Source organism: Neomonachus schauinslandi, chromosome 1, assembly GCF_002201575.2.
Source record: "Neomonachus schauinslandi chromosome 1, ASM220157v2, whole genome shotgun sequence".
In the NCBI taxonomy this organism is placed as follows: Eukaryota; Metazoa; Chordata; class Mammalia; order Carnivora; family Phocidae; genus Neomonachus; species Neomonachus schauinslandi.
Window position 1 is genome coordinate 204,783,663 of NC_058403.1, and position 22,879 is coordinate 204,806,541.

A 22,879-nucleotide genomic window follows, 5' to 3' on the forward strand; every position below is an offset into this window, starting at 1 on the left:
CGCTAATCACGTGACAGCGCACGGTCTCACGTCGGCCTTAGCCCAGGGCGCCTACTTTTAGATTGACCAATGAACCTGAGGCATGAGGCACGCCCTGTTTCCTCTCTTCACCAATAGCCTCCAGACGCCTCTTGCAGGATCCAATCATCGCCTCCGTCTCTCTTGAATGAAAAGCCAGCAGTCCAGTGAGCAGAGCCGCAGACCGACGTAGGAGGCAGGAAGCGCTGCAGCTCGTGTTGAGGCGCGCGACCGGTAACTAGAGTCGGACGGCGCTCCTCGCAGCACGCGGAGGCGAACGGGGAACCAGGTGAGCGATGGGCCCGGGGCGCGGGACCGCGGTGCGGAGACTTCGGACCTGCGGGTGAGCGAGCGGGCGAGGGGAAACGCCGGAGGTTAAGGGGAGGAGGAAGAAGAGGGGGCGCGAGACAAGGGGGGGCGTGGCGGTTGGGGCGTCCGCCGCGCGCGGCAGTGGCCGTTGAACGCCACAGCGCATGCGCAAAGGGGGGGGCGGTGGCTGTTGGCGCGCGGGGAGCATGCCCGCTTCCGGGAGTAGGCTGTCATGGCGGCCCACGGGTCGAACCCGACTTGGGGCGAAAGCCTGTCCGAGGAGACCGCCTAGGCCGTTTAGGGGAGGGACTCGGGGGGGGTGGGGCGGCGCCAGGGTCTGGGGTTGCGGTGGGAGTAACCCGAGCTTGTAGACGTGACAGGCTTCTTCAAGTCCCAGGGACTTGCCCTCCCCCACTCTGCTATATTCTTGCTCTGCGTTTAAGGGATTCGGGGTTCCAGAGATTTAGAGCAAAAAAGATGTCTCAAAAGGCAAACTCCGAGGTGGAACTCTTCCCTGGGGGCACTTTGAGAGTGAGTGGGTACCCGTGGGCGTGTTTGAATTGTCACTTTTCCGGTGTCAGCTTTCAAGTTCATCTGCTCCTGGGGCTTCAGCCGTCGCAGCCACCCCCGTTGGGTGGGACAAACCCCAGCAGTCCTTGCCCCCTCTAATTTGTTTTGAGCTTTAGATTTTGTGCCTCAAACTCAGGCTGTCCCTGAATCTGTCTCCCCATAAGAACAAAACGATTTCTTTTGACCTGTATCTTTTAAATGCACCATTTCCTCTTGGTCACTCAGGTTTGAAGGTCAGAGCAGGTGACTCTAGCTCTTCTCTGCCCAGAGATTACCCAGGAGATAGCCCTGCCCTGTTGAATGTTCCACCTTATTCTTCCCTCAAAGCACCCCCACCCTGGTTAATCCTCTCTTGGTGACTAGTTTTCCCTGTTGCTGGTCTCATTCCCCACTCATCTTCTACTCTGGAGTAAATTGCTCTGGGACAATTGAGTCACTCAACTCAAAAATTTAATCATCGATTCCTTATTGCTTAACAAAGTATGAATGTCCTCGACTTAAACAGTTTTCCCAGCTTTGTCCTCAGCCTCTACTTCTACCAGCCAGTCTTGCTCTCCATTCCTCACAAGGGCCTGGCTGCATGGGAAGTAACCCCTTCCTGTTCCGAGTACTTTTTTTTCAAGAATCAGATAAGGGTATATGCTTGTTCTAGCCCCTAAACTCTGCCTTGAGGCCTCAATTCTGATTCTATTCATTCAGCCATTGCTGTTGAGTGCTTATCTGTTTTAGGCTCTGGGCTGGGCAAAAGGGCTGACAGGCATGACCTAAAAAAAGGGTGCTTTTTTAGTTGTGGCTTGCAAGAAATGCCCTTCCGGAGCAAGAGTCCTGAAGAAAGCAGAGGGATTCGTGACCGTTGTGGGCAGCAGGAACAGCAAGTGCAGAGGTGCTGAGGCAGGTTTGAGGCACAGCAGCAAGGCCAGTGAGTAAGGGTGATGGAGGAGATGAGGTTTGAGCGTAGAGGGGGGTCAGTTCGTGTAGGGTCTGGTAGGTCATGGTGAGGACTCTTTTCAGTTTTATTCGGAGCACAGTGGGAGCCTGTGGAGGGTTTTGAGCAGAGGGGTGACATTCTCTGATGTAGCTTTAATGGGCTCCCTCTGGCTGTTGTGGGGAGAGAAGATGGAGGGGGATGGAAAACAGGGAGACCAGTGAGGAGACTATTAGCATAATCCAAGCAAGAGGTGATGGTGCCCAAATACCCATCAACTGACAATGGATCAACTGGTATACCCATGCAAGGGAATGTTCAGCTATGACAAGGAATAAGGTACTGATGCATACCACAAAGTGGATCAGTGTCAAAACATGCCAAGTGAAAGAAGCTGGATGAATGGTGACATGTTGTATGATTCCATTTATGAAATGTGCGAAACAACAAATTCATGGAAAAGAAAGTAGGTTAGTGGTAGCCAAGGGGGTTGGGATGGGGAGGATGATAGGTAAAAGGTATGATCTTTTTGAAGACCAAGTGAAATGTGTAATGCATTCCAACTGTGGTGATCGTTGCACATATTTCTGACTGTACTAAGAACACTAAAAATCAGTGAGTTGTACATTTTAAGTGGTGAATGGTATAGCATGTGAATATCTCAGTAAAGCTGTTATAATTTTAAAAAAGAACAGTGAAGGGGCACCTGGCTGGCCCAGTCAGAAGAGCATGTGACTCTTGATCTTGGGGTCCAGAGTTTGAGCCCCACGTTGGGTGTAGAGATTATTTAAGTAAATATATAAAAAGAAAGAAAGGTGAAGGTAGCTTGGGACCAGTGAGGTAGCAGGGGCAAGAAGTGGCCTAATTGTCCTGTTGGGACCTGTTGGCTGACTGGACAGGGGGAGAGAAAGAGCCATTGAGAGAATGGAATTGGCTTTTTTGAGAAGCAGGTCTGCAGGAAGAAACAGAGGGTTTGCTCTGGGTATTTTGCGTTCAGGTTCCAAGGGGAGATGTGGACGAGGAAGCTGGGTAACAGAGGCTGTTGTTGAGGAGAGCTGTCACCGCATAAAGACAGAAGTTTGGGAGGTCTCTCACACAGAGGTGGTTAAAGCCCTGGGGCTGGATGAAGTCATGGAGAGAATGAGAGAGGGAGGGCCATAAAGTGGGCCCAGGACCCTCCACATTCAGCTCAGGAAGAAGAGTGACTGCTTCAGCTCTTCCTCCCTCTAGACTTGGAGGCTGGGGTGGGGTTGGGAGGACAAAAGATCGTATTCTCACTTTGGGGTCTCTTGTAGCTTGCACCCAGTAGGTGCTGTATTGGATTAAATAAAGCCAGGAGGTGAGCAAGCTTTGTATTAATTCTATTTACCATCTCAGCTCTATTTTTATTGGCCTGGGCCCAGTGGGAGGCCTGTTCATGAGAGTACTTAATTATTCCCCTGTGCAGACCACAAATAGCGGGAGGAGCTGGGGCAGGGCAGACTATGCTCTCACACAGACTCAGGTCTCTCCAGCATTCTGGCAGCCACATCTGGTCTCAGGGGTCCTACCCCGTGCAGGCCTGGTGGACTCCTTGGGCAGTGGTGGGGAGCGAGCTCCTTTGGGTTAGGTGGGCTGAGGTGGCTCATTAGAGTTTTCCTGGTGGTGGCAATGTGCTGCAAAAGCTTGGGGGTAGGGGCTTGATGAGTCTGAGCAGCCAGGCAAGGCTGGGAGTGGTTTGAAAGGGGTAATGTGGAATGAGGTGTGCAAGGGCCAACGAGGAGGGATGTGAGAACCATAGGGAAGTGTGGGGATTTCACCCAGAGCAGAGGGAGGCCCTGGAGGTGGAGGGATGTATGCATGTGTGGGCATGGGGGACAGGAGCCCAGAGAAAGATGAGGTGGCTTACAGCAGGGCAGGGTGTGACCACGACAGGCTAGGCTAGGAGGTGCTTCCCAGGTGGAGCTGGTGGGACTTTCTACAGGAGTGTGTGGGCTGGGGGGAGGGTATGAGGGAAAGGGGTCAGAGAGTGATGGCCATCAGCTTCATCATCTGGGTCCTTTCTGTGCCGGCTTGTAAGACGGCTCCAGTGACTTGCTCCTCTTGGACCTGTGTCAACAGACCGCAGCTGCTGGGCAGCCTTCTCCCTCAGTGACCCTCGATGGGTGGGTTTTTTTCATTCGCTTCCTTCAGCTCTTCTCCTTCCTCTGTTCTCAGCACCATGGCAGAACAGGATGTGGAAAATGAGCTTCTGGATTATGAGGAAGATGAAGAGCCCCAGGCTCCTCCAGAGAGCACTCCTGCTCCCCCCAAGAAAGACGTCAAGGGTTCCTATGTTTCCATCCACAGCTCTGGCTTCAGGGACTTTCTGCTAAAGCCAGAGCTCCTGAGGGCCATAGTGGACTGTGGCTTTGAGCATCCATCTGAGGGTATGCCTCCCTGGTTCCCCCTGCCAAGAGCCTCCTCTGAGCGCCCTCACTGTGGTCTCCTCAGCCACCTGGCGAGGAGCCTGCACCCAGGGAGCATCCGGTTTCTGGTCGCTCATGCGTGCTCTCTCCCTCAGTCCAGCACGAGTGTATTCCCCAAGCCATCCTGGGCATGGACGTCCTGTGCCAGGCCAAGTCTGGGATGGGCAAGACGGCAGTCTTCGTGCTGGCCACCCTGCAGCAGATCGAGCCAGTAAACGGACAGGTGGGTGGGCGCCCTCCTTGTTGGGCCTGAGCTGCCTGAGGCGCCAGTGTCTACCGCTCCCCGTGTTAAACGTTTCCGATCCTGTGTGCTCTTTGTGGGCTTTTGAGATTAAGTACCATACTTAGTTGTGACAGAATCCCCCCAGAAATGATCAGCTGAGAGGGAAACTGAAAAGGGCCATGATTTTCCTTGCCAGAGGTACAGCTATTAATTTGTCATGTGCCTTTCTAGATTGTACAAGTTTGTTCAGGTGAGATTGTACTGAATAAAGATTTGTTACTACCGTTGCTGCTGACAGTTACTTCCTCACACATGAATTTTGTTGGAGAATCGAGGTGCTTTCCTGTGTTGTGCTTTTGTCATACTGGGGCCCACATCCATGGGCTGCGTGTGGGTGCACGAGCCCTGGTTTCCTTAGGGTCGACTGAAGGAGAGGGAGAGTCACGGGGAGGCTGTGTGGTCGCAGCACTTGGCATCGTGGGCATGAAGGCGGGAGCAGCCTCCTTCTTCGGTGGTCATGGGCCAGCCAGAGAGCAGACTCTCAGGAATCTGTTAGCATGGGTTACCTCACCAGCTAGGTCTCCCTGTGGATCCTGGCAGCAGGAGACAGTCCTCATTAGCTGAAGGGACACAGGGAGTGAATGGCAGGCGAAGGGTGGGGAGAAGGTGGAGCATCTGGACCGGACCTTCCAGTGGCAGGAGGTGTGGGGAGCAGTCTGGCAGGCACCCTTGAGGGACATGGGCCCCCATGGGAGAGCACTGGTGTGGGCTGGGGCTGGGGCAGGACTTGGGACACTGACTTGAGTGTTTCTCTTCCACCTGCCCTGCAGGTAACAGTCCTGGTCATGTGCCATACGCGGGAGCTCGCCTTCCAGATCAGCAAAGAGTACGAACGCTTCTCCAAGTACATGCCCAGTGTCAAGGTAAGTCTCAGGCCGGGCTGGGCGTGCTGCATGGTTCTCTGCACCCTCGCTGGCCCAGCTCTGGCCCAGCCAGTGTTTACCAAGCTTGGCTGCAGAGGCTGCCTTTGAGGTTTGCGGTGGTTTATGTTCCTTAAAAGCCTGATGAATTATGCATGGCCCCCAGAGGCCTGTGCTGGTCCCAGCCATGGGGCTGCTTTCCACTGGAGTCATGGCCAGGCTCTCAGGCTCTAGGCCGGGGGGGGGGGGGGGGGGGGGGGGGGGGGGGGGGGGGGCCGGGGGAGGAGGTTAGGGGGCCACTGGAGCAGAAGCTGGTAGGGCTATAGGCTGGGTGGCCATCAGCTTGGAGTGGGTGTGAGCCTTCAGCGTTTAGACAGGCAAAAGCAACTTTCTCTCCACCCACGTAGGTGTCCGTGTTCTTTGGGGGCCTTTCCATCAAGAAGGATGAAGAGGTATTGAAGAAGAACTGTCCCCATGTCGTAGTGGGGACACCAGGCCGGATCCTGGCACTGGTGCGGAACAGGAGCCTGAATCTGAAGAACGTGAAGCACTTCGTGCTGGACGAGTGTGACAAGATGCTGGAGCAGCTGGGTGAGCGTCCTCTTTGGGTATGGGAGCTGCCGGAGGCCCACCCAGCCGCACCCTCCCCACCCTCACAGCTCCCCTAGCCCCCCAGACTTCAGAGCCAGGTGGGCCCTGACAGGATAGGCCAAAGGTTGCCTCAGAGAGGGGTCAGGTGGGTAGCTGGCACACAGGTCTTCTATACATGATTTTAGGGCAAGTTCTAGCATTGGCAGAGTGACCTGCTGCTTCTGAGCCCAAGCTGAGTCGGGCCACAGGGCCCAAATGAGCCGCGTCCGGGCCTGTGTACGTATTAGCCCTTGGAATGGGGTGGCCTCGCCGCCTGCTGAGTTAGTTCTAGCCCCCTGCCTGCCCTCAGTGAGCCCCGCCAGGGCCGGTGGGAGATGGGGCTTGTGTCCTGGGAGGCGGCTGCAGCTCTCACCCCAGCGGCTGTCTCTGCCTCAGGCTCCCCTCCCTGAAGCGTGGCTCGAGGCGCGCTGGCACGGCTGCTCCGCTCTGGCAGCGTGTAAGTGGATGGCAGCTCCTCTCGCGCCTGTGCTCGCCCCGAGTCCAGCCCCTCAGGCACCCAGGACTCACCCCTCCCTCCACTCCTCGGCTCACACCGCCCTCGTCAAGGCGCTAACGGCTCCCTGGCACAGGTTGGGAGGAGCTGGGGCTGGTCTCGGGTGGGGGTCGTGGTCTGCCAGGCACTCATGCGCACCCGTTTGTTGCCCTCCCCACCCAGACATGCGGCGGGATGTGCAGGAGATCTTCCGTCTGACACCCCATGAGAAGCAGTGCATGATGTTCAGCGCCACCCTGAGCAAGGAGATCAGGCCTGTCTGCAGGAAGTTCATGCAAGACGTGAGTAGGCTGGGACTGACAGCTTTGGCCCTGCTGGGTTCTGGGGCCTGAGCTATTGCTGCTCCAGGACACCCACCCTTCCCTCACTGCACGAGAATGCTGGGAGGCCCAGGGGCCTGCCTTCCCGCCTGTGTCTTGTCAGACTGGGAGCTGAGCTTGGTCTATACCTGAGTCAGACCAGGGCTTAGGTCAGCTGTTGGGAGAGAGGCGTTTACTGGGAGACAGCCCACCCTCCGGGAAGCATCACAGCATGGAGTCCTTCGCTAGGACGTTCTGGGCAGGCCAGATGCCCGGAAGTAAGCCCTGCCTGCCCCTTCCTGCACAGCCCATGGAGGTGTTTGTAGACGATGAGACCAAGCTCACACTGCACGGATTGCAGCAGTATTACGTCAAGCTCAAGGACAGTGAGAAGAACCGCAAGCTCTTTGATCTCTTGGATGTGTTGGAGTTTAACCAGGTGACACTGTGTGGCCCTTCCTGGGGTTCTGGGTGCGGGGGAGGGGGCGCTCTGACTCTGACCGCTGCTTCCTGCCTCCCTCCCTCGCAGGTGGTAATCTTCGTGAAGTCAGTGCAGCGCTGCATGGCCCTGGCCCAGCTCCTCGTGGAGCAGAACTTCCCGGCCATTGCTATCCACAGGGGCATGGCCCAGGAGGAGCGGTGAGTGTGTGCCGCCCTCAGAGGCCCCAGGCAGGCACCGCGTGGGGAGTGCCGCTCAGGAACCCCGTGTCTGATGGCTGCCTCTTGTTCCTCCTGCATCCAGTCTGTCACGCTATCAGCAGTTTAAAGACTTCCAGCGGCGGATCCTGGTGGCCACCAATCTGTTTGGCCGAGGGATGGACATTGAGCGAGTCAACATCGTCTTCAACTATGACATGCCCGAGGACTCGGACACCTACCTCCACCGAGTGAGTGGTTCCACAGACGTGTCACTTCCCTGACGTCCCCCTCCCGGGGGGGGAGGGGGCGATGAATGGGTATGTGGCCCTGCTTGTCATCAGATCCCCAGGTTATGTCTCTGTGGCCTGACCCCCTGTTTCTGTTACCCTGCAGGTGGCCCGTGCAGGTCGCTTTGGGACCAAAGGTCTGGCTATCACTTTTGTATCTGACGAGAATGATGCCAAAATCCTCAATGACGTTCAGGACAGGTTTGAAGTGAACGTGGCAGAACTTCCTGAAGAAATCGACATCTCCACATACAGTAAGTGTTGGGCGGGCCGAGGGGCTGGGCCCAGACAGGAACCCCTGTTCCCCATCTCACTGGCTTCCCCTCTGTGTGTCTTACAGTTGAGCAGAGCCGGTAACCACGCGCCTGATGGCCAGAGCTGCCCTGTGTCCTGAGTGCTGCTTCCAGGCCTCTTTCTAGGCATCAGCGGGCCTTCCTTTTTACTGTTCAAAAGCTGTAGATTTGTGTATGAGTAAAGTTTTATTACGGAATCCTGGCTCCCGCCCTGTCAGTTCTCAGCATTTCACGGAGGTAGCAGGCCTGGCCAGTGAGCTCCAGCCATCCCCCACAGCCAGCTTCTGTTATCAGTGTGATATTTAATTTTTAAGTGTCAACATTGAAAGCTTTATACAGATTAAAAAAAAACCATACAGTATCCACAACCTTCACAACAGCGAGAGCCTTCTGCCTCCAGGGGCAGATGGGCCTCTGTACCGTGAACCTCAGGCACTGGGGCTAGGAGGGCCCCTGCCCTTCTCCCACCCCTGGCCTCAGTCTTAGCTTAAGGGGCACCTTGGGCCCCAGCACCCTGGCCTCTCGTTCTGTGGCAAAGACAGATGAGGGGAAAGGCCAGGCCGGGCACGGGAGTCTTCCATCTGTCCAGGCCTGTGTAGCAGGGACGGGCTGCAGCCCCGGGCCAGCTGCTGCCCTCATGTTGGGTCCCGGCTGGAGTGCAGCCAAGAGGCCGCCAGAAGCAGGCCCGGCAGGTCCAACTCCCCACCTGGCTGGGTGTTCTGGGGTTCGGTGCCAGACTACAGCTGCTGCCCCCTGCTTTCTATGATGCACGTGGGGGCCAAGGCAGGAGGGCAGAGGGAGCAGAGTGGTGAAGGAGGAGGGGACAGTCTTTAGCACGTGCAAAAGCTGCTGAGGCCGCAGGAGCTACGGGCCTGGCCAGACCCGCGCTGTCACATACCGGACTCGGAGGGCCTGTGGGCCTGGTGAGAAAGGAGCACCGTGAGAACCGGGAGTCTGGGTGGGGTGCCCTCTGGCCCAGCACCCCGACCCCAGGCTCAGCCCTTACCTGGGTCTGATTGTGGCTGGTGCCAGACGTGGATGTGGTGAACTCCGAGTACCTGTTCGCTGTGACCCTGCCGGCCCACCTTCTGTATTCCTCCCTCACCTGTGGGGCCCAGGGTGCCAGGTTAGGGAAGGGGCAGGCCCCGGGACCGGGGACCCCGCGCACCCCACCCATAGTGGCTGCAGCTCACCTTCTTGTTGAGCAGGCAGTGGAGCACGAAGAGGAAGAGGCCTTGCAGGCAGTTGAGGACGGTGAAGGTGTAGGAGAGCAGCCAGCTCTGCGGGTTGAAGAGGAAGAGGCCGAAGACCCAGGTGCTGCCCAGCACAAAGAGCTGAGCCACAGCCGTGATGGTCAGCACCCTGCAGGGAGGGCGGGGCTTCAGTGGGGTAGGCCCCCCTCACACACCCTAGGCTCCCTGCCAGCCCCCTCCTGGCCCCTGCTCTCACCTGGCCTTCTTTAGTTTCTTCATGTCTGGGTTGATCTCCGAAAACTTCTGAGTGAGCTTCCAGACAGTAGTCACGAAGACCACAGCATTGCACTGGGCGGGGAGCACAGAATTTGCATTAGGGGGAGTCCTTGGAACTGCAGGGAGGGAACTGGTCTAGTAGGGCTCAGTGTGGGGTCACGCCCCTCAGGCTGGGGGCCTGGGAGGCACTTACCAGAACGATGAAGGTCACAGGTCCCAGGAAGCTCCAGAGGAAGCCACGGGCTGGGTTCAACCAGCAACTGGGTGAGAGGAGAGGGTCCCGTCAGAGCCCCGGAGGGGCGGGGCACTGTGGCCCGGACTGGGGTTCCCTGCCCTCCAGTCGAACCGCTCGCTTGCTTGCACTCACTAGAGGGTGCGGCCATAGCCCTCGCTGTTGACGGCCGCGGAGATGCCCACGATGAGCAGGGACACCCCGTAGCCGATCAGGCAGAGCTGCCACTTGCTCAGGCCCTGGCCCTGGAACACGCGCACCACCAGGAAGTAGAGCTCTACTCCCTCGAGGCTCATCCAGCAGAAGGCGGCCAGGAAGAAGTAATGCAGTAGTACCGCCACCAGGCGGCAGCGCAGCCCCACCTGCAGGGCGGGGGCGGGGGCGACGTCAGTGCGGGGCGGGGCGGGCGGGGCCGCGGCCTGGAGGGGGGCGGGGGCGGGAGCCCCGTGCCTCCCGGGCTTGTCCTCACCGAGCCCCGGGAGTGGGCGGGTCTCCCCCTCTCCCGGGCCTCGCCGGCCTAGCGCTCTGGTGAGGGTGGGACCCTCCACCGGCCCGGACCTCACCTGGCCGCCTTCGTTCTCGATGCCCGCCAGGAAGATGGCGGAGCCCACGAAGAGGCAGATGCAGAGGTGCAGGTGCACGGTGGTGCGCGAGCCCTGGATGGGCCGCACCAGCAGGAAGGTGAGGATGCACAGCAGCAGGCAGACTAGCGACAGCACCAGCCCCAGCTTGGTGATCAGGGCCAGCTTCTGGTCCTAGATGCAGGATGGGGTGCGCAGGGCTGGGTCAGTGCCCTGAGGACTTCCTGCCCTGGTGGGCCTCACCACCCAGACCCATCTGGGGCCTGCCTTGTAGGTCTCTGATCATGCCGCCCACCTCCCCCCACATCCTCTGCCCTCAACACCTGAGCAAGCCTGCTGTGTGTCTCTCATCCTAAATACCGCCCTGGCCCCCCCAACAACCATGGATGCAGCAGGGGTCCCCAGTTCCTCCTGATGGGCCTCCCAACTGAACACCCAGACTTCTGAGAAGGTCCCCAGTGAAGCCTCAAGGCCACATCCTTCTTTTCTAATACTGATGGTCCCATCTTTCAGATCCTCCTCTCCCTCATCTCAAATTTTACTCCTTCTACACCTATCACATTGTCAACTCACTGAAACCCACCTTTTTGTCCTTCCTGGACTTTTGGCCTCGACCACAAGCGCCCCTACTCTACTTGGCCCATTCCAATTAAACATGCGGACCAGCTTGCCTATGGGTCTCTGAGGTCTCATACAGAAAGTTGTGCTCCCTTAGGAGCTTTCAGCAATATTTAACAACTGGTTTGAAGTGGACAGTCAGAGCAGGGTCTGCAGTGCCAGGCCACACCGCTTAATTGCTGAGCCATGGAGAGGTCTTGCGGGGGTCCCAGGGAAGAGGCTGGGGGGCATGGGGTGGGGCCACCTGGTCTGTGTGACCATATAGGGCCAGTTGGGCCTTAACCATCAAGAACCAGCTGCCTGTCTCACCTAAGCCAACCTTGCCACCTGTGGGCTTTTGAGGGTGGCCCCTGGCTGCTCACCTCTATGTCATAGTGGGCCATGAGGATGGCAAAACTGCTCAGGTGGTTGCACCGGCAGGTGGTGCTGCCATTCCTGGTGCCCAGGGTCTGGCAGCCTGTCATGGCCCAGTGCCCACTGCTGTTGCCGTCACTCTTCCAGAATGCACAGATCAGCTCCTGCCGTGGCCCAGGTGTCTCCGGCTGTGGGCAGGTGGGAATGGTTGGAGTGGTTAGCCTGGAGCCATTCTTGGGTCCTGGGCTTGGGTTGAGCCCAAGGAGGGCTGCTTTTCCTTTGATAAGTATTTACTGAGCACCTACTTTGCTCTGTCCCCCAGCCTGGCACACAACGAACAGGGCAGACACAAGTCCCTGCCCTTTTGGGGTTGGCATGCTAGTGGGGGAGACAGATGTAAATAATAAATCTAACACGTAAACTAGATAGCATGTTAGAAGGGAGTAAGTGCTATTAAAACAAGGAATAGCATAGAGGGAGATGGGGCATAACTACAAATTGCAATTTTAAATAAGGAGGTCAGGGAAGGCCTAAAAGAGGAGGTACTATTTGAACAAAGACTGGAACCAGGTAAAGGACTGAGTTGCGTGGGAGAAAATTGTGTCCCAAACAGAGGGCACAGCAAGTGCAAAGGCCCTGAGGTCCGTCCGAGGAAGGAGCAGAGTGGAGAAATGAAGGCTGCAGAGGAACCACCGTGACCTTGGCTAAGTAAGAGGTGAGGAGTAGGGCTGATTCCTCCCCACCTGAATACTCACCAGGTGGGAGAAGGCAAAGGTGACGGGGGAGTCAAGTTTCTCTGTGTTTGTGTTGCTCAGAAAGACCAAGTTGACTGCCGAGAGGAGCCTAGGCTCGGCGCCACGGAAAGGACTTTGGTGGATTTTGTTCAGCTCAACTTTCTTCTCAGGCTCCAGCTCCAAGGAGGCGTTGGCTAGCAATTTCTGCATGTTGCAGCTGGAGAGGATACCCATCACGGTGGGGCCTGGGGGATAGACAGGTTGGTTACCTTCTCCTGCCCTCCCTCCTCCCATGCCCCATCCTGCCTCCTGAGACCTCTGATTCAGGCTCTCCAATCCACCAGGATGCCCAGGGGCCCTGGCGATAGCTCAATTTCCAGTTGTTACATATTCAGAACCTCACCCCTAGCCACATCCCCGCTCCCCTCCCCTCTCCCGCTGGCGTCCCCTCGGATTCCCTGCCGTTACCCGAATCCCTGGCTCCAGTCGCCACAGCCCAGTCCAGCAGCATCCGTGCATGGCTCTGACCCATGGTGATGTTTCCATCCCCACGCTCCTGGATCATCAGGGATAGCTCTGAGGAGAGAGGGGCAGTGACTGGGGGCTCTGGGTATGGGATGGGGTCCAGGGCTGGGGCAAGACAGGGCAAGGTCTCACCTGTGTTCGAAGGGGAGAGATAGGTGAAGGAGGCTCCAGGCATGGCCTTGGCCAGCGTCCTCAGGACTGCTTCGTAGCCCAAGAGGAAGTGGGTGGCCATGAGGTGCCTCTCAGGCAGGGGCAGGGTCTCCAGGTCCCTGGGGGCCTCCAGCATCTCATCCACTGACTTGATGAGGTCCTGGGAGTGACGGGTGACAGCTGGTGCGTCAGTGTCCCTCAGGGGCTGCCCAAAGGACCCTGACCTCACCAGCCCCCTCCACCAAGGGGCACACTGCAGAATCACCTGGGGCAGCCTGGGGGTCAGTGGGGTGACAGGGGAATCACTGAGACGGTGCAGTAGTCAGAAGACAAGTGAGGGGGTTGAGTATAGGCCTACACGCGTGGACCGTAACTGGTGCTTAACTTATCCCAGGCGCGGGCTTCCTGCCAGTCTCTGGTCTAGGTCTACCCTGTCCAGAACGGTTGCTCTCGAGCACCCGAAATGTGGCTCCACGTTGCAGTGGCAATATTTTGAATCTATTGGATTAAATGCAGTCTTCACATTAATTTCACTTGTGTAATTTTACTTGTTTATTTTAACATAGCTCCTAGAATATTTAAAATGACCCAGGGGCCCCCACATTCCTACCGGGCTTAGCACATAGGCAAACACATATCACGCTCACTGCATGCCAGGCCCCGCTCTTTCTTTAAACTTTCCTTCTATTAGTTCACGTAAAACCTTCCAACTATATAGAGCAGGCATTACTTTCAGATGAGACTGAGGCCCAGAGAGGGGGAGTCACTTGCCTCAGGTCACATAGCAGAAAGTACGATGGGTGGGGGTAGGGGGGTGTTGGGGAGGATTTGAACCTTTGTGGTCTAACCATGGAGGTGAAATTCCTAACTGCTCCGTTCTTTTGGCATTATATTCCTTCCGTGTGTGTGTACATGTTTTGGGGTGTGTATGTACGTCTGTATTTGTGTAACCCCTGCTTGGGCTGTCTCCACCCACATGGAAGCATCCCTCAGCCACCCCCATGCTGTCCAGGGGTCCCCTCAGCTCTTGCCCTTACCTGCATGGTGTCCTGAGCCAAGGCTGGCTTGAAGTCTCTGTGCAGTTCTTGGACTCTTTCAAAGAAGTGGGACATGCTCTGAGGAGAGGGGACATGAGGGGGGTCAGAGAGCCTCATGTGTGGGTGGGGGAGCTGGGGGAAAATGGGTGGATCAGGCGGGCTGCACAGAGGGATTCCTGCCTCCTGGTCCCTGCTGGGGCCACTCACCTGGCTCTTGATTCCAGGGGGTGGGGTCCAGGTGGGGAAGGACATCTCTGCAGGGGATAGAACACCATTCATTAGGTGTGAGAGTGTCTGTGTGTGTCAGGGGCGGGGTCTGGGGTCAGGTCAGACCAGGTACCTTCACAGGTGGTGTTGGGCTGCCTATTCTGGAATCCGGGTTTGGGCTCCCAGCCCCGGCGACAGCGGCATTTGTACGAGCCCACGGTGTTGATGCAGATGGTGGACTCGTGGCACATAGGCTGCCCAGAGCTGCACTCATCCACATCTGGGGACACAAAGATGGGAGTCAGGACCCCTTTCCCCTCCGTGTCCTGCCCCCTTTTCCTGTGTTAGTGTCTCCCCTTGGCTGGAGGTGCTATCACCCGCTGATCCCACATCCTGGTGATGCAGGGGTCATGGGAAGTGGGGGAAGCCTGACATGAAGCACGTGAGCCCTGTACAGATGTGCAGGTTGTGACTATAGAAATACCTTTGTCCCAGGTAGTAATTAGCTGCTGTCTGGGGTCTCCAAGGAGCCTGCTCCTCAGTACCCCAGCTCCTTCCCCAAGACCCCCCAGATCTTTTCCCAACCAGCCTCAAAAGAATTAACGCCTGGCACAGCAGGGCACCCCCAGGGGTCATTCTGCTTGGTTTGTGTCGGTGCCACTGAATATGTGATCAGATGTTCTGAGTGTGGGTCTCCAGGATGTGGCGTCTGAGCTCTGTACCTTCACAGACGGTGTCCTTGGGGCCATTGGGGGACCCAGGAACTGGCTTCCAGCCAGGGCGGCAGCGGCACTCATAGCCCCCAATGTTGTTGAGGCAGTCGGTGGAGTTGTGACATGGGTTCTGCCCTGACGTGCATTCATTCACATCTGAGGACAAGACCAGAGGGTCAGCGTTCCCTCCACTCACTGCCCCTCTTCTACTGCCTGGCACCAAGGACCCCACCATTATTGCACATGCTACGCCTGGTGACCTTCAACTTCAACCTCAAAGCACCTTACAATGGCTTCCCTGCAAGAGAGGCACGGCAGGGACCATGGCCCCCAGTTTACAGGCTGTGAAACCAGGAGGGAGACTGAGTCATGGAGCCTGAACTTTCTTTCTAAGGACTCTTGCCTACTCCCTCCCCAGCTCTGGCCCAGGTTCCCTTTCTGGGAACTGGAAGTGACATCTTCCTCTGCTTCCATGTGACAGGTGAGGAGGGGTGAGGCCGGGAGGTGTGCGCAGAGGCTGGGGGCTCCACAAGGGAACCCCAGGTCCAGAAGGCCCTGCTGCCTCCCTGCTCTGTGGTGGGACCTTCCGAGGAGATGAATCCTTGGGCAGAGCAAACCCCTGGTGTTTCTGGAACCTGAGGGTCTTCTCCCTCCTCCTGGGGCTGCGGGATCCGCCTTGGCCCCTCCCCAGCTCCAGCGCAGCCTCACAGCGTCTGCCAGGGCCTCTACCTGTGCACAGATTCGGGTCGCCCAGGCTGAGCTCCAAGCCAGGCGGGCACTCGCAGGTGTAGCTGCCCTGGGTGTTGGTGCAGATGCCGCGGCTTTTACAGATTCGGGGTTTCAGCTGACATTCGTCCACATCTGCAGGGGGAAGGAGAGGGTGATGGGTGCCTGCAGCTGTGTCCTGGGATAGAAGCATCTGGAAGGCCCCACTGTCTCTTCTCTGGTGAGTGGGTGCCTTTTCTAATTCACATGGAGGCGTGCTATGGGCAAGCATGGTGGCCCAGATGTTCTGTTTCCAGATGTTGCCAGAAGTGGTCCAAGTCCTCCCCATCTGCCAGCCCTGGCTCCCTTGGCCTCTCTGGGCAGCTCCCAGCTGGGGCAGGGACATCACGGCCACCTGTGTCCCAGCCTGAGGACTTGGACAAGTCCAGGGTGGGCCTTCCTGGGAACCAAGTGCAGGGGAAATGCTGCATTCCCGGACCAGGACCTGTTATGGCTCCCAGCGATGGCCTTCGTCCTAACTCCCCCAGGGTGGCCACTCACTGGCTGAGTTCGCGCTTGGAATCCCGGTGATCCTTGCAGAACACTCCCATCCATGCAAACTCTGAGATTCCAGCTCCACGGAGATGGACAAGACCCACCCCTGAGCCAGGCCCTCCAAGGACGAGGCTTCTGGGTGGGGCAGGGAGAGTAAGGATGGTGCCAGACAGGTCAGGGCCGTCCGGACAGTGGGCACCAGGCTGGGGTGGACAGTGTCACTGATGTCCAGTCAGGCAGCCTTGGGGCAGTGAAGATGCCTTTTTCTGGCAGGTGCTGATGGGCGAGAGGTGGCCCATGTTTCTGTCTTCTTGGCCCTTGGCCTCCCACCAGGGATGCACACACTGGGCCCAGCTGAATGGGGCTCAGCCTCCGTCTTCAGTCCCTGAGCGGTCCAGTGCTCCATGGGACCTGAGTTGACCTCCTCAGGAGAGGGTTAGGCCCGGGGCAATGGTCCTGGATGACAGCCTCTCTTGTCATCTGGTCCAGACAGGAGCTTCTGGGTTCACCTGACTCTCTAAGTGTGTGTGCATGTGTGTGCTGGGGTGGGGGGTTGGTGTCACCTGGCCCACCCCAAACACAACATCCTCTGGGTCCTGGTCATCCAGGCTGAATCAAAGCTACCAGGGAGGGTCAGGACAGAGCCTTGCGCAGGGAAACAGAGGAAGGCCGAATGGCTGAGAAGCCGGGGTCAGGGTGTCAGGAAGAGCCTTCTCCAGGTGGGATGCTGGCTAGGGCAGGGCCGGCCGCACACCCGCCCTCAAATCTCCGTCCTCCCACCTTTCCTGATGGGGTCCCTGGTTCTGTCGTGGCCGAGGGCCTGAGAGGGCTCCTGGTATGGCCAGGCCCGTGTGGGCTCCAGTGGGGGCAGGTCTCATTCAGGCTGTTACTGATGGTGGTGAAGAGGATGGATATTGCACCTCCTGCCAAGTATCTTGAATGCCATTCCCCTCTTGTTTTATGCAAATGAGATGCTGGGGAGGCAGGGGGGCAGTCCAAACATCCAAAAGTGACCCTCCGGGGAGGGTTCTGAGCCTTGGGATTCAGAGAGGTTCAGGACACCAGGTGGGTGCCCAGGACGTCCTCTGATGCCTGGGGGAAAGTGGAGCAAGGGCCTGGGTCTCCCATCTGCAGCAGATCCCACTGCCACGACATGGCGGCATGTGTCCTCAGCTGTGGCAAAGGCTGAGCCCGTCCCAGAGCTAGGTGTTGAGGCAGAAGGCCCTGGGCCAAGCCAGCAGACTGGTCTCGCCCTGTCACCCAGCTTGAGGTCCACAGTGGTCCCTCTCCCGTCTCTTGTGCATCCATGTCCCTGCCCAGCGGCCTGACCGAGCCCCCCTCTCAGCCCTGGCCTGTTCTGATACAGCAATACAGCCTCTCCGTAACCACAGCGACCACCCATGCTGGGGGCTCACAGCAGTCGGGGGGTGGCACCCCCTGTCCAGGCATATGTCACGGAAAGGCTCTGTTCTCTGGCCAGGCCACAGGTTTGGGGCCGAGCGTTCACCCAGAGGCCCCTAGGGAGCAGCAGAGCCGTGGACAGAGCCCTCCCCCTGGGCTCCACGGACGCGCAGGTCCTCCCTTCCCTCCCACTGGCGAGGCTCTGCAGCCCTCTGTCTGCACGCAGGGCAGGACGGCGCTGGGGACCAAAGCTGTAGGCTCTTCTCTCCACAGCAGGGAGGGCCTATGGACCCACCCCAGAGTCCTTTGGACCCCCAGCTCACCTCGTCCTCGCCTCTCACTTCTGCTCTCCTCCCCTGCTCTCTCTCTCTCTATTCTGCGCTAACCCCCTCCCTCTGGGCAAGTGGTCGCTCCTGCCTACTCACTGCTGGCCCTCTCTGCCCCCTGTGGATACCCGAAGCCCCTTCCTGTGCTTGCTGTTCTCCCTGGGAGGGGGGCAAGTCCTGGTGATGCACAGAGGCCGGGCTTCACCTGGGCCCACACTGTGGCATCACCCGGCAAGACCACAGCAAGAGATGTGACTGCGGTGGGGGGTGGACGGGAGCAGCCGGTCTCCATGCCCATCCTGGGGCGGACCCCAGGAGTGCCCATCTTGGAGGAGGTGCATTAGATCATGATGAGGATCATTCAAAATTCAACAGCCACCATTCTGTGCTTTGCTGTCTCTATTTTCCCAGCAATTCTATGAGGTAAGCACCATTGTCACCCCCTTTTTACAGATGGGTAAATAGCCACAGAGCAGTGAAAGAACTTGTCCAAGGTCACACAGTTAACAAAAAGCAAAGCTACTTTTCTTTTCATCTGTAAAAAATAGGGACTCTTTAAAAACACACACACACACACACACAAATCACAATAATGTTATCACATCTTGCACATTAACGGTGATTTCCGAATAAGTGTCCTGGCCAGTGTCACACACACACAGCTATCACAGCTATCAAGTGGCAAAGTCAGGATTTGGGCCCTTGGCCTTCACACTACCCTGCCTCTCTGTGCTGGAGGCTCAGGAACAGGCAGACAGACGTGGGATGATTCAGGAATGGCTCTGGTGACCCCAAACCTCATGGACGGGGAGATGGAAAGTGTGGGGTGGCTCTTACCTTGACACGTGTTCTCACTCTCATTCCTGAACGTTCTTGCCTGGGAAGCAAGCTCATATCCTTGGATGCACGTGCAGTAGAAGCTCCCCTCTGTGTTCTGGCAATCTGCAAATTTTCCACAGGACACTGCCGAGGATGGTCCACACTCGTTGATGTCTGGAACACAACAGGGTAAAAGGTCACCTCCCAAAGGCATGAGTTCCTTCAGGAAGAGATCCCTATCCCACACCTGACTCCCCAGCACGGGGCCGACGCTTAAAGTGTCTTTTGGGAAAGGATTAGACTCTTAAGCTATGCTGTAGAGGCTGGGCTGCAGCTGGAACAAGCCATTCCTGAAGCCCAATCAGTCAGCTCTGCTCTTCTCTGCCCTCTGTCTGGCATCCTGGACTTGAGCTCAGTAGGGAGTGCTGAAATGGTGGGGGGTGGCAGCTCTGCATCTTCCCGCCCAGTCTGGGAAGGGCAAAGTGAAGCACAGACTCCAGAGCTCCTCTCTCTCCAGGAAGCCATGTTTATTCACTTATTTTCCACTTTTCTATCTTTTCCTTTCTCTTTTCTCTGCCCTTGATGACAGTCCCAAGGCCAAAGGCTGAGACCCCAACCACCACTCACATCCCCCATGGGCACTGGGCTATGCCCTACCGTCTCCGTGTACCATCCCAAGCCCCTGTACCATCACAGCTCTCCAAGCGGCTGGTGAACATCTCCCCTGACGAAGAAATGAATCCCGGGGAGCAGCGACAGGTGGTGGCATTGACACACGTGGATTTCGGAGGGCACCAGCGAGCACAGTCTGTGGGGATGGTGACCACAGTGGGAAGGTGAGGTCTGAGCCAGGTGCTGGGGAGGGGGACAGGATCATCCCCAAAGGAGGGGCTGCTGGGAGGGGCAGCCCTGGCCTTCCCCCTGCAGCAGGCCTCCCCCCTGCCTGGGCTGTGGGGGCCCAGGGCCCCTTCCCCAGGCTCTGGCTGTGGACTTCTTTGCTCCCAGCAGTCTCACCACTGGTTTTCTGGGATCCAACTTCCAACAGAATCAGCGAGACGCCCAGCACTGGAACAGAGAGAGAGGGTGTGTGTTGGGGGGCTGCCCAGAGTAGGGAAGGATTGACGGAGAACTAAGGGTGACACATCTGAGGGAAAAGGGGCTGCTGACCCCTCCCAGGCTTGGGCTCTGTCCATCTCTAATGCGAGAGCAAGCAGCCCTACCTGGACTCCAGTGCCCACAGTCAGAATGTCTGCCACCATTGCCTGGGGATGGGTTTCAGACTGAGGGTGGGGAAGGGGCCCGAGCCCCTGGGGGTCTTGGCTCCTGCTGACCTGTGACAACAGTTCAGTAGACAGACGGGAGATGGATGGCCCTGGTTCAAATCCCAGACCTTGGTCAGGTGACCTCTCTTCCCAGTGCCTCAGTTTTCCCATCTGTTGAATGGGAATGATGATGGGCCGCCCTTCCTAGAGGCGTGTGAGAACTAAGCGCGTGAATACTGCCTGGTGTGTCCGAGTGTTTACTATCATCGTTTCTTTATGTGAAGGTGAAGGGTTGGACCAGGTGTTCATCTGCGGACCAGATGCCCCCGAATGTAAGATGCTCTGGCCCCTGCACCCTGGCTGGGGGACACAGGTGCACGCACACCACACCCACGACATCTGTCAGCCCAACGACTGGCTTGAGACCCAGTGGTGACATTTCACCCCTGGCTCCCGGCACACAGGAAGACACAGTGGGCTCACGTTGGGGTGGTGGGGTGGTGCTCTTCTCCTGCCACTCCTGCTGCTCAGGGGCACCCTACTCCCCAGGCATGTGTTTGGGGGTCCTCCTCAAGTCAGCAGGGGCTCTAGGGACAGGTTGCTCCTTGTTCACCAGAGAGAGAGAGTAGGAGACAGTGATGGAGAGAAAATAAGGAGAGGGAGAGAGAGAGAAGGAGCCAGAGACACAGAAAGAGGAGAAAGAGGAAGGAGGGAACAGACAGGTGGGGGGAGAGAAACAGGCAGAAGTTAAGGCAGTGCTAGAGATGGACAGAGAAATAGGGAACTCATGGAAAGAGAGAGACCAAGATGGCAGAGATTGGACAGAGAGACACAGAGATAGAGAGATTGAGAGAAAGATTGGGAGACAGAGACACAGAAGGAGGGGGGTGAATGGAAACGGGGAGGGAGGGAGGGAGGGGGGTGCCTCAGCAGCAGGTGGAAGCATGGGAAGGGCTCAGGAGACGTCCGTGTCTCTGCCAATCTGGGAATGCTGGCCAAGCTGTGGAGACCCCAGTTATCCAGGGAGGCCCAAAGCGGGGTGGTGGGCGGAGGGATGGGGCCCGGGGGGGAAGGTGGGAGGGCATGAGTCACTTCCTGGGCCAAGGGGAGGGGATGACTCACACTCTGTTGCCCCTGGATGGGGCTCCCAGGGGAATTCTGGAGTTGGCCATTGTGAGCACGGCTTGAGGGGCTGTGGGGAGTACAGACTTGAGGGTACCCCAACCATTTAGTTCCTATGTCCAAATTGGATACCCCTCAGGCCAGTGGGGATCCAGAGATCTCCCTCCAAGAGGTCCTCCCAGCCAAGGTAAACTGAGGCTGGAATGCCCTTCCCCTCCCTCAAATGAGGATCCCTCTCTTCCTCCTCTCTGGCCACAGGGCTTAGCTAGTTCTACCCTCAGCCTCGACCCATTTCCTCTTTGCAGGACAGACCACAAAATGACCTTCCCTAGCAGGGTGGGACCTGGACTGATTTGTCCCCAGCTCCCAAAGCCCCAAATAGCAACCGTCATGCTCAGAACTGCCCTAGGAGGCAGAGGCTCTGGTCATGTCCATTCTACAGATGGACAAACTGAGGCTTGGAGCCCAGAAACAGCTCAGGAAGAATCCGATGAAAAAAAGGGGGACTGAGGAAAGTGTAATCGAGTTCAAGTTTCCCAGACTGTGGTGTGTGTGTGTGTGGGGGGGGTTCTTTTGTGCCCCATCCCCTCCACTGGGGCTGGGGTGGGATCTCCTCCCCCCCACCAAGGCTGCTGGGCCAGGCGTTCTGCATCTGGGGCCTTGGAAGTCACCTAAACAGGAGCCAGGAGAGGAGCTGCTGGTCATCCGCTCTGGGTCCCATCTGGTTTGCATTGCCTGTGCAGCCCTGAGCAATAGGTTCTTGCTTAGGGACCCTGGGGGCAGGGGGCGGGGCAGTCACCCTCCTCTTGCTCCTCCTGCTAAGGACCCCCAGCCCAGACCCCAGGCCCACCAGTGTCCTGCCCAGTAGGCAATTAGACAAAGTAAAATAAAAAATAAAGTGCTGTTGCTTAATTCTTACTGTGAACCAGGAATAGTTGTGTCAAGCTCACTCAACACTTAACCCTATAAAGTGGAGATGATTTTACTGCTGTGGAAAATGAGCTCAGCGGCTCCATGACTTGGCCCCAGGGACACACGACCCCCCATTAGTTGTGTCCCACTTAGACTCCCGTCCTTGCTCCTGAGGAAAGCCAGGGTGGGGATGTTGGGGGAGTCCCTGTGCTCGTACCTGCCACACTGGGCCAGCACAGGGAACCCCCGTCCCTCTGGCCCAGGGAAGCTCTGGTTGGGGCACCCCAAATGTCATTTCTTCACTCTGTTGCCTGGTCGCTCAGGCAACAAGCTGTCCCAATAACCGTTAGAGACGCTCTGGGTGGGGCGGGAAGGGGGGGTGGGGGAAGTCACAGTGAAAAATCAAGTTCAAACCCACAGCTGGCAAAATTCCTTCAACCCACGGCGGAGTCCTGACTGGGTCTGGGGAAGCAAGGGTGGGGGTCTCTGGGGTTGCCCTTGTCACCGAGACAGCGGGGGACATGTTGGGAGTATCCCCCGCCCCCCGCATTGGAGGGGTCCTGGCTCCTAGCTCCCCAGCATCCCCCATGCCCTCTGTTAAAAGCAGTTGCCTACAGGGTCCCAGCACTCACTTTTTGCCCTCTCTCCTTCCCCCGTGTCTCAGTTTCCCCTCTTAGGGAGGCAGCCCCCAAAGTGTCTCTGGGACAGAGCTCGGAGATCTGCGTGGCAGTGGGGGCTCCTAGAGCACCTTGAGAGCACTGCCAGCCCCTCTCCTCATGTGCCTGCCCGGCCATGTGGCTTCCTCCGCCGCGGGGCCCCGGAGCTGCCAGCCACACCTTCCATTTCTCCACGGGGCACGGAGCGCCAAGGGGCCCAGGGGTGCTTTCCGCACAGCCCCCTCGTCCCTCCCCGCGGGGCCCCCAAATCCTCACCTTGAAGGAGGAGAAGGAAGCTGCGGCGGCGGGGGCCTCCCATGGTCTGAACTGCCCGCAGGGGAAACAGAGGAAGGGCTGGGCCGTCCAGTTTCCCCAGGCTGGGCGGCTGCGCGGCGTCCCGAGGCTGGCCGGGACTTTATGAAAGCCG

The 22,879-nt window shown here is 57.8% G+C and overlaps 2 protein-coding genes across 2 annotated transcripts; one reads left to right on the forward strand and one right to left on the reverse strand.

The window, feature by feature from the left end:
• The first annotated feature begins 202 nt into the window (after window positions 1–202).
• Window positions 203–8,236, forward strand: DDX39A (DExD-box helicase 39A). The gene is made up of 11 exons (XM_021705574.2): window positions 203–307; window positions 4,019–4,230; window positions 4,365–4,492; window positions 5,323–5,415; window positions 5,820–6,003; window positions 6,719–6,837; window positions 7,163–7,294; window positions 7,385–7,494; window positions 7,598–7,742; window positions 7,888–8,035; window positions 8,122–8,236. Exons 2-11 carry the CDS (start codon window positions 4,023–4,025, stop codon window positions 8,136–8,138), a joined length of 1,284 nt encoding a protein of 427 aa, XP_021561249.1. The 5' UTR covers window positions 203–307; window positions 4,019–4,022; the 3' UTR covers window positions 8,139–8,236.
• Window positions 8,237–8,356: 120 nt separating this feature from the next.
• ADGRE5 (adhesion G protein-coupled receptor E5) lies at window positions 8,357–22,819 on the reverse strand. The gene is made up of 20 exons (XM_021705572.1): window positions 22,729–22,819; window positions 19,515–19,565; window positions 19,189–19,308; window positions 18,519–18,674; window positions 15,424–15,555; window positions 14,704–14,850; window positions 14,115–14,261; window positions 13,982–14,028; window positions 13,775–13,852; window positions 12,720–12,897; window positions 12,531–12,638; window positions 12,084–12,307; window positions 11,337–11,516; window positions 10,339–10,530; window positions 9,911–10,137; window positions 9,737–9,803; window positions 9,524–9,615; window positions 9,268–9,436; window positions 9,081–9,179; window positions 8,357–8,994 (listed from the first exon to the last, which is right to left on the reverse strand). The coding sequence occupies exons 1-20, from the start codon at window positions 22,769–22,771 to the stop codon at window positions 8,965–8,967; spliced, it is 2,487 nt and encodes an 828-aa protein (XP_021561247.1). The 5' UTR covers window positions 22,772–22,819; the 3' UTR covers window positions 8,357–8,964.
• Between the last annotated feature and the right edge of the window lie 60 nt (window positions 22,820–22,879).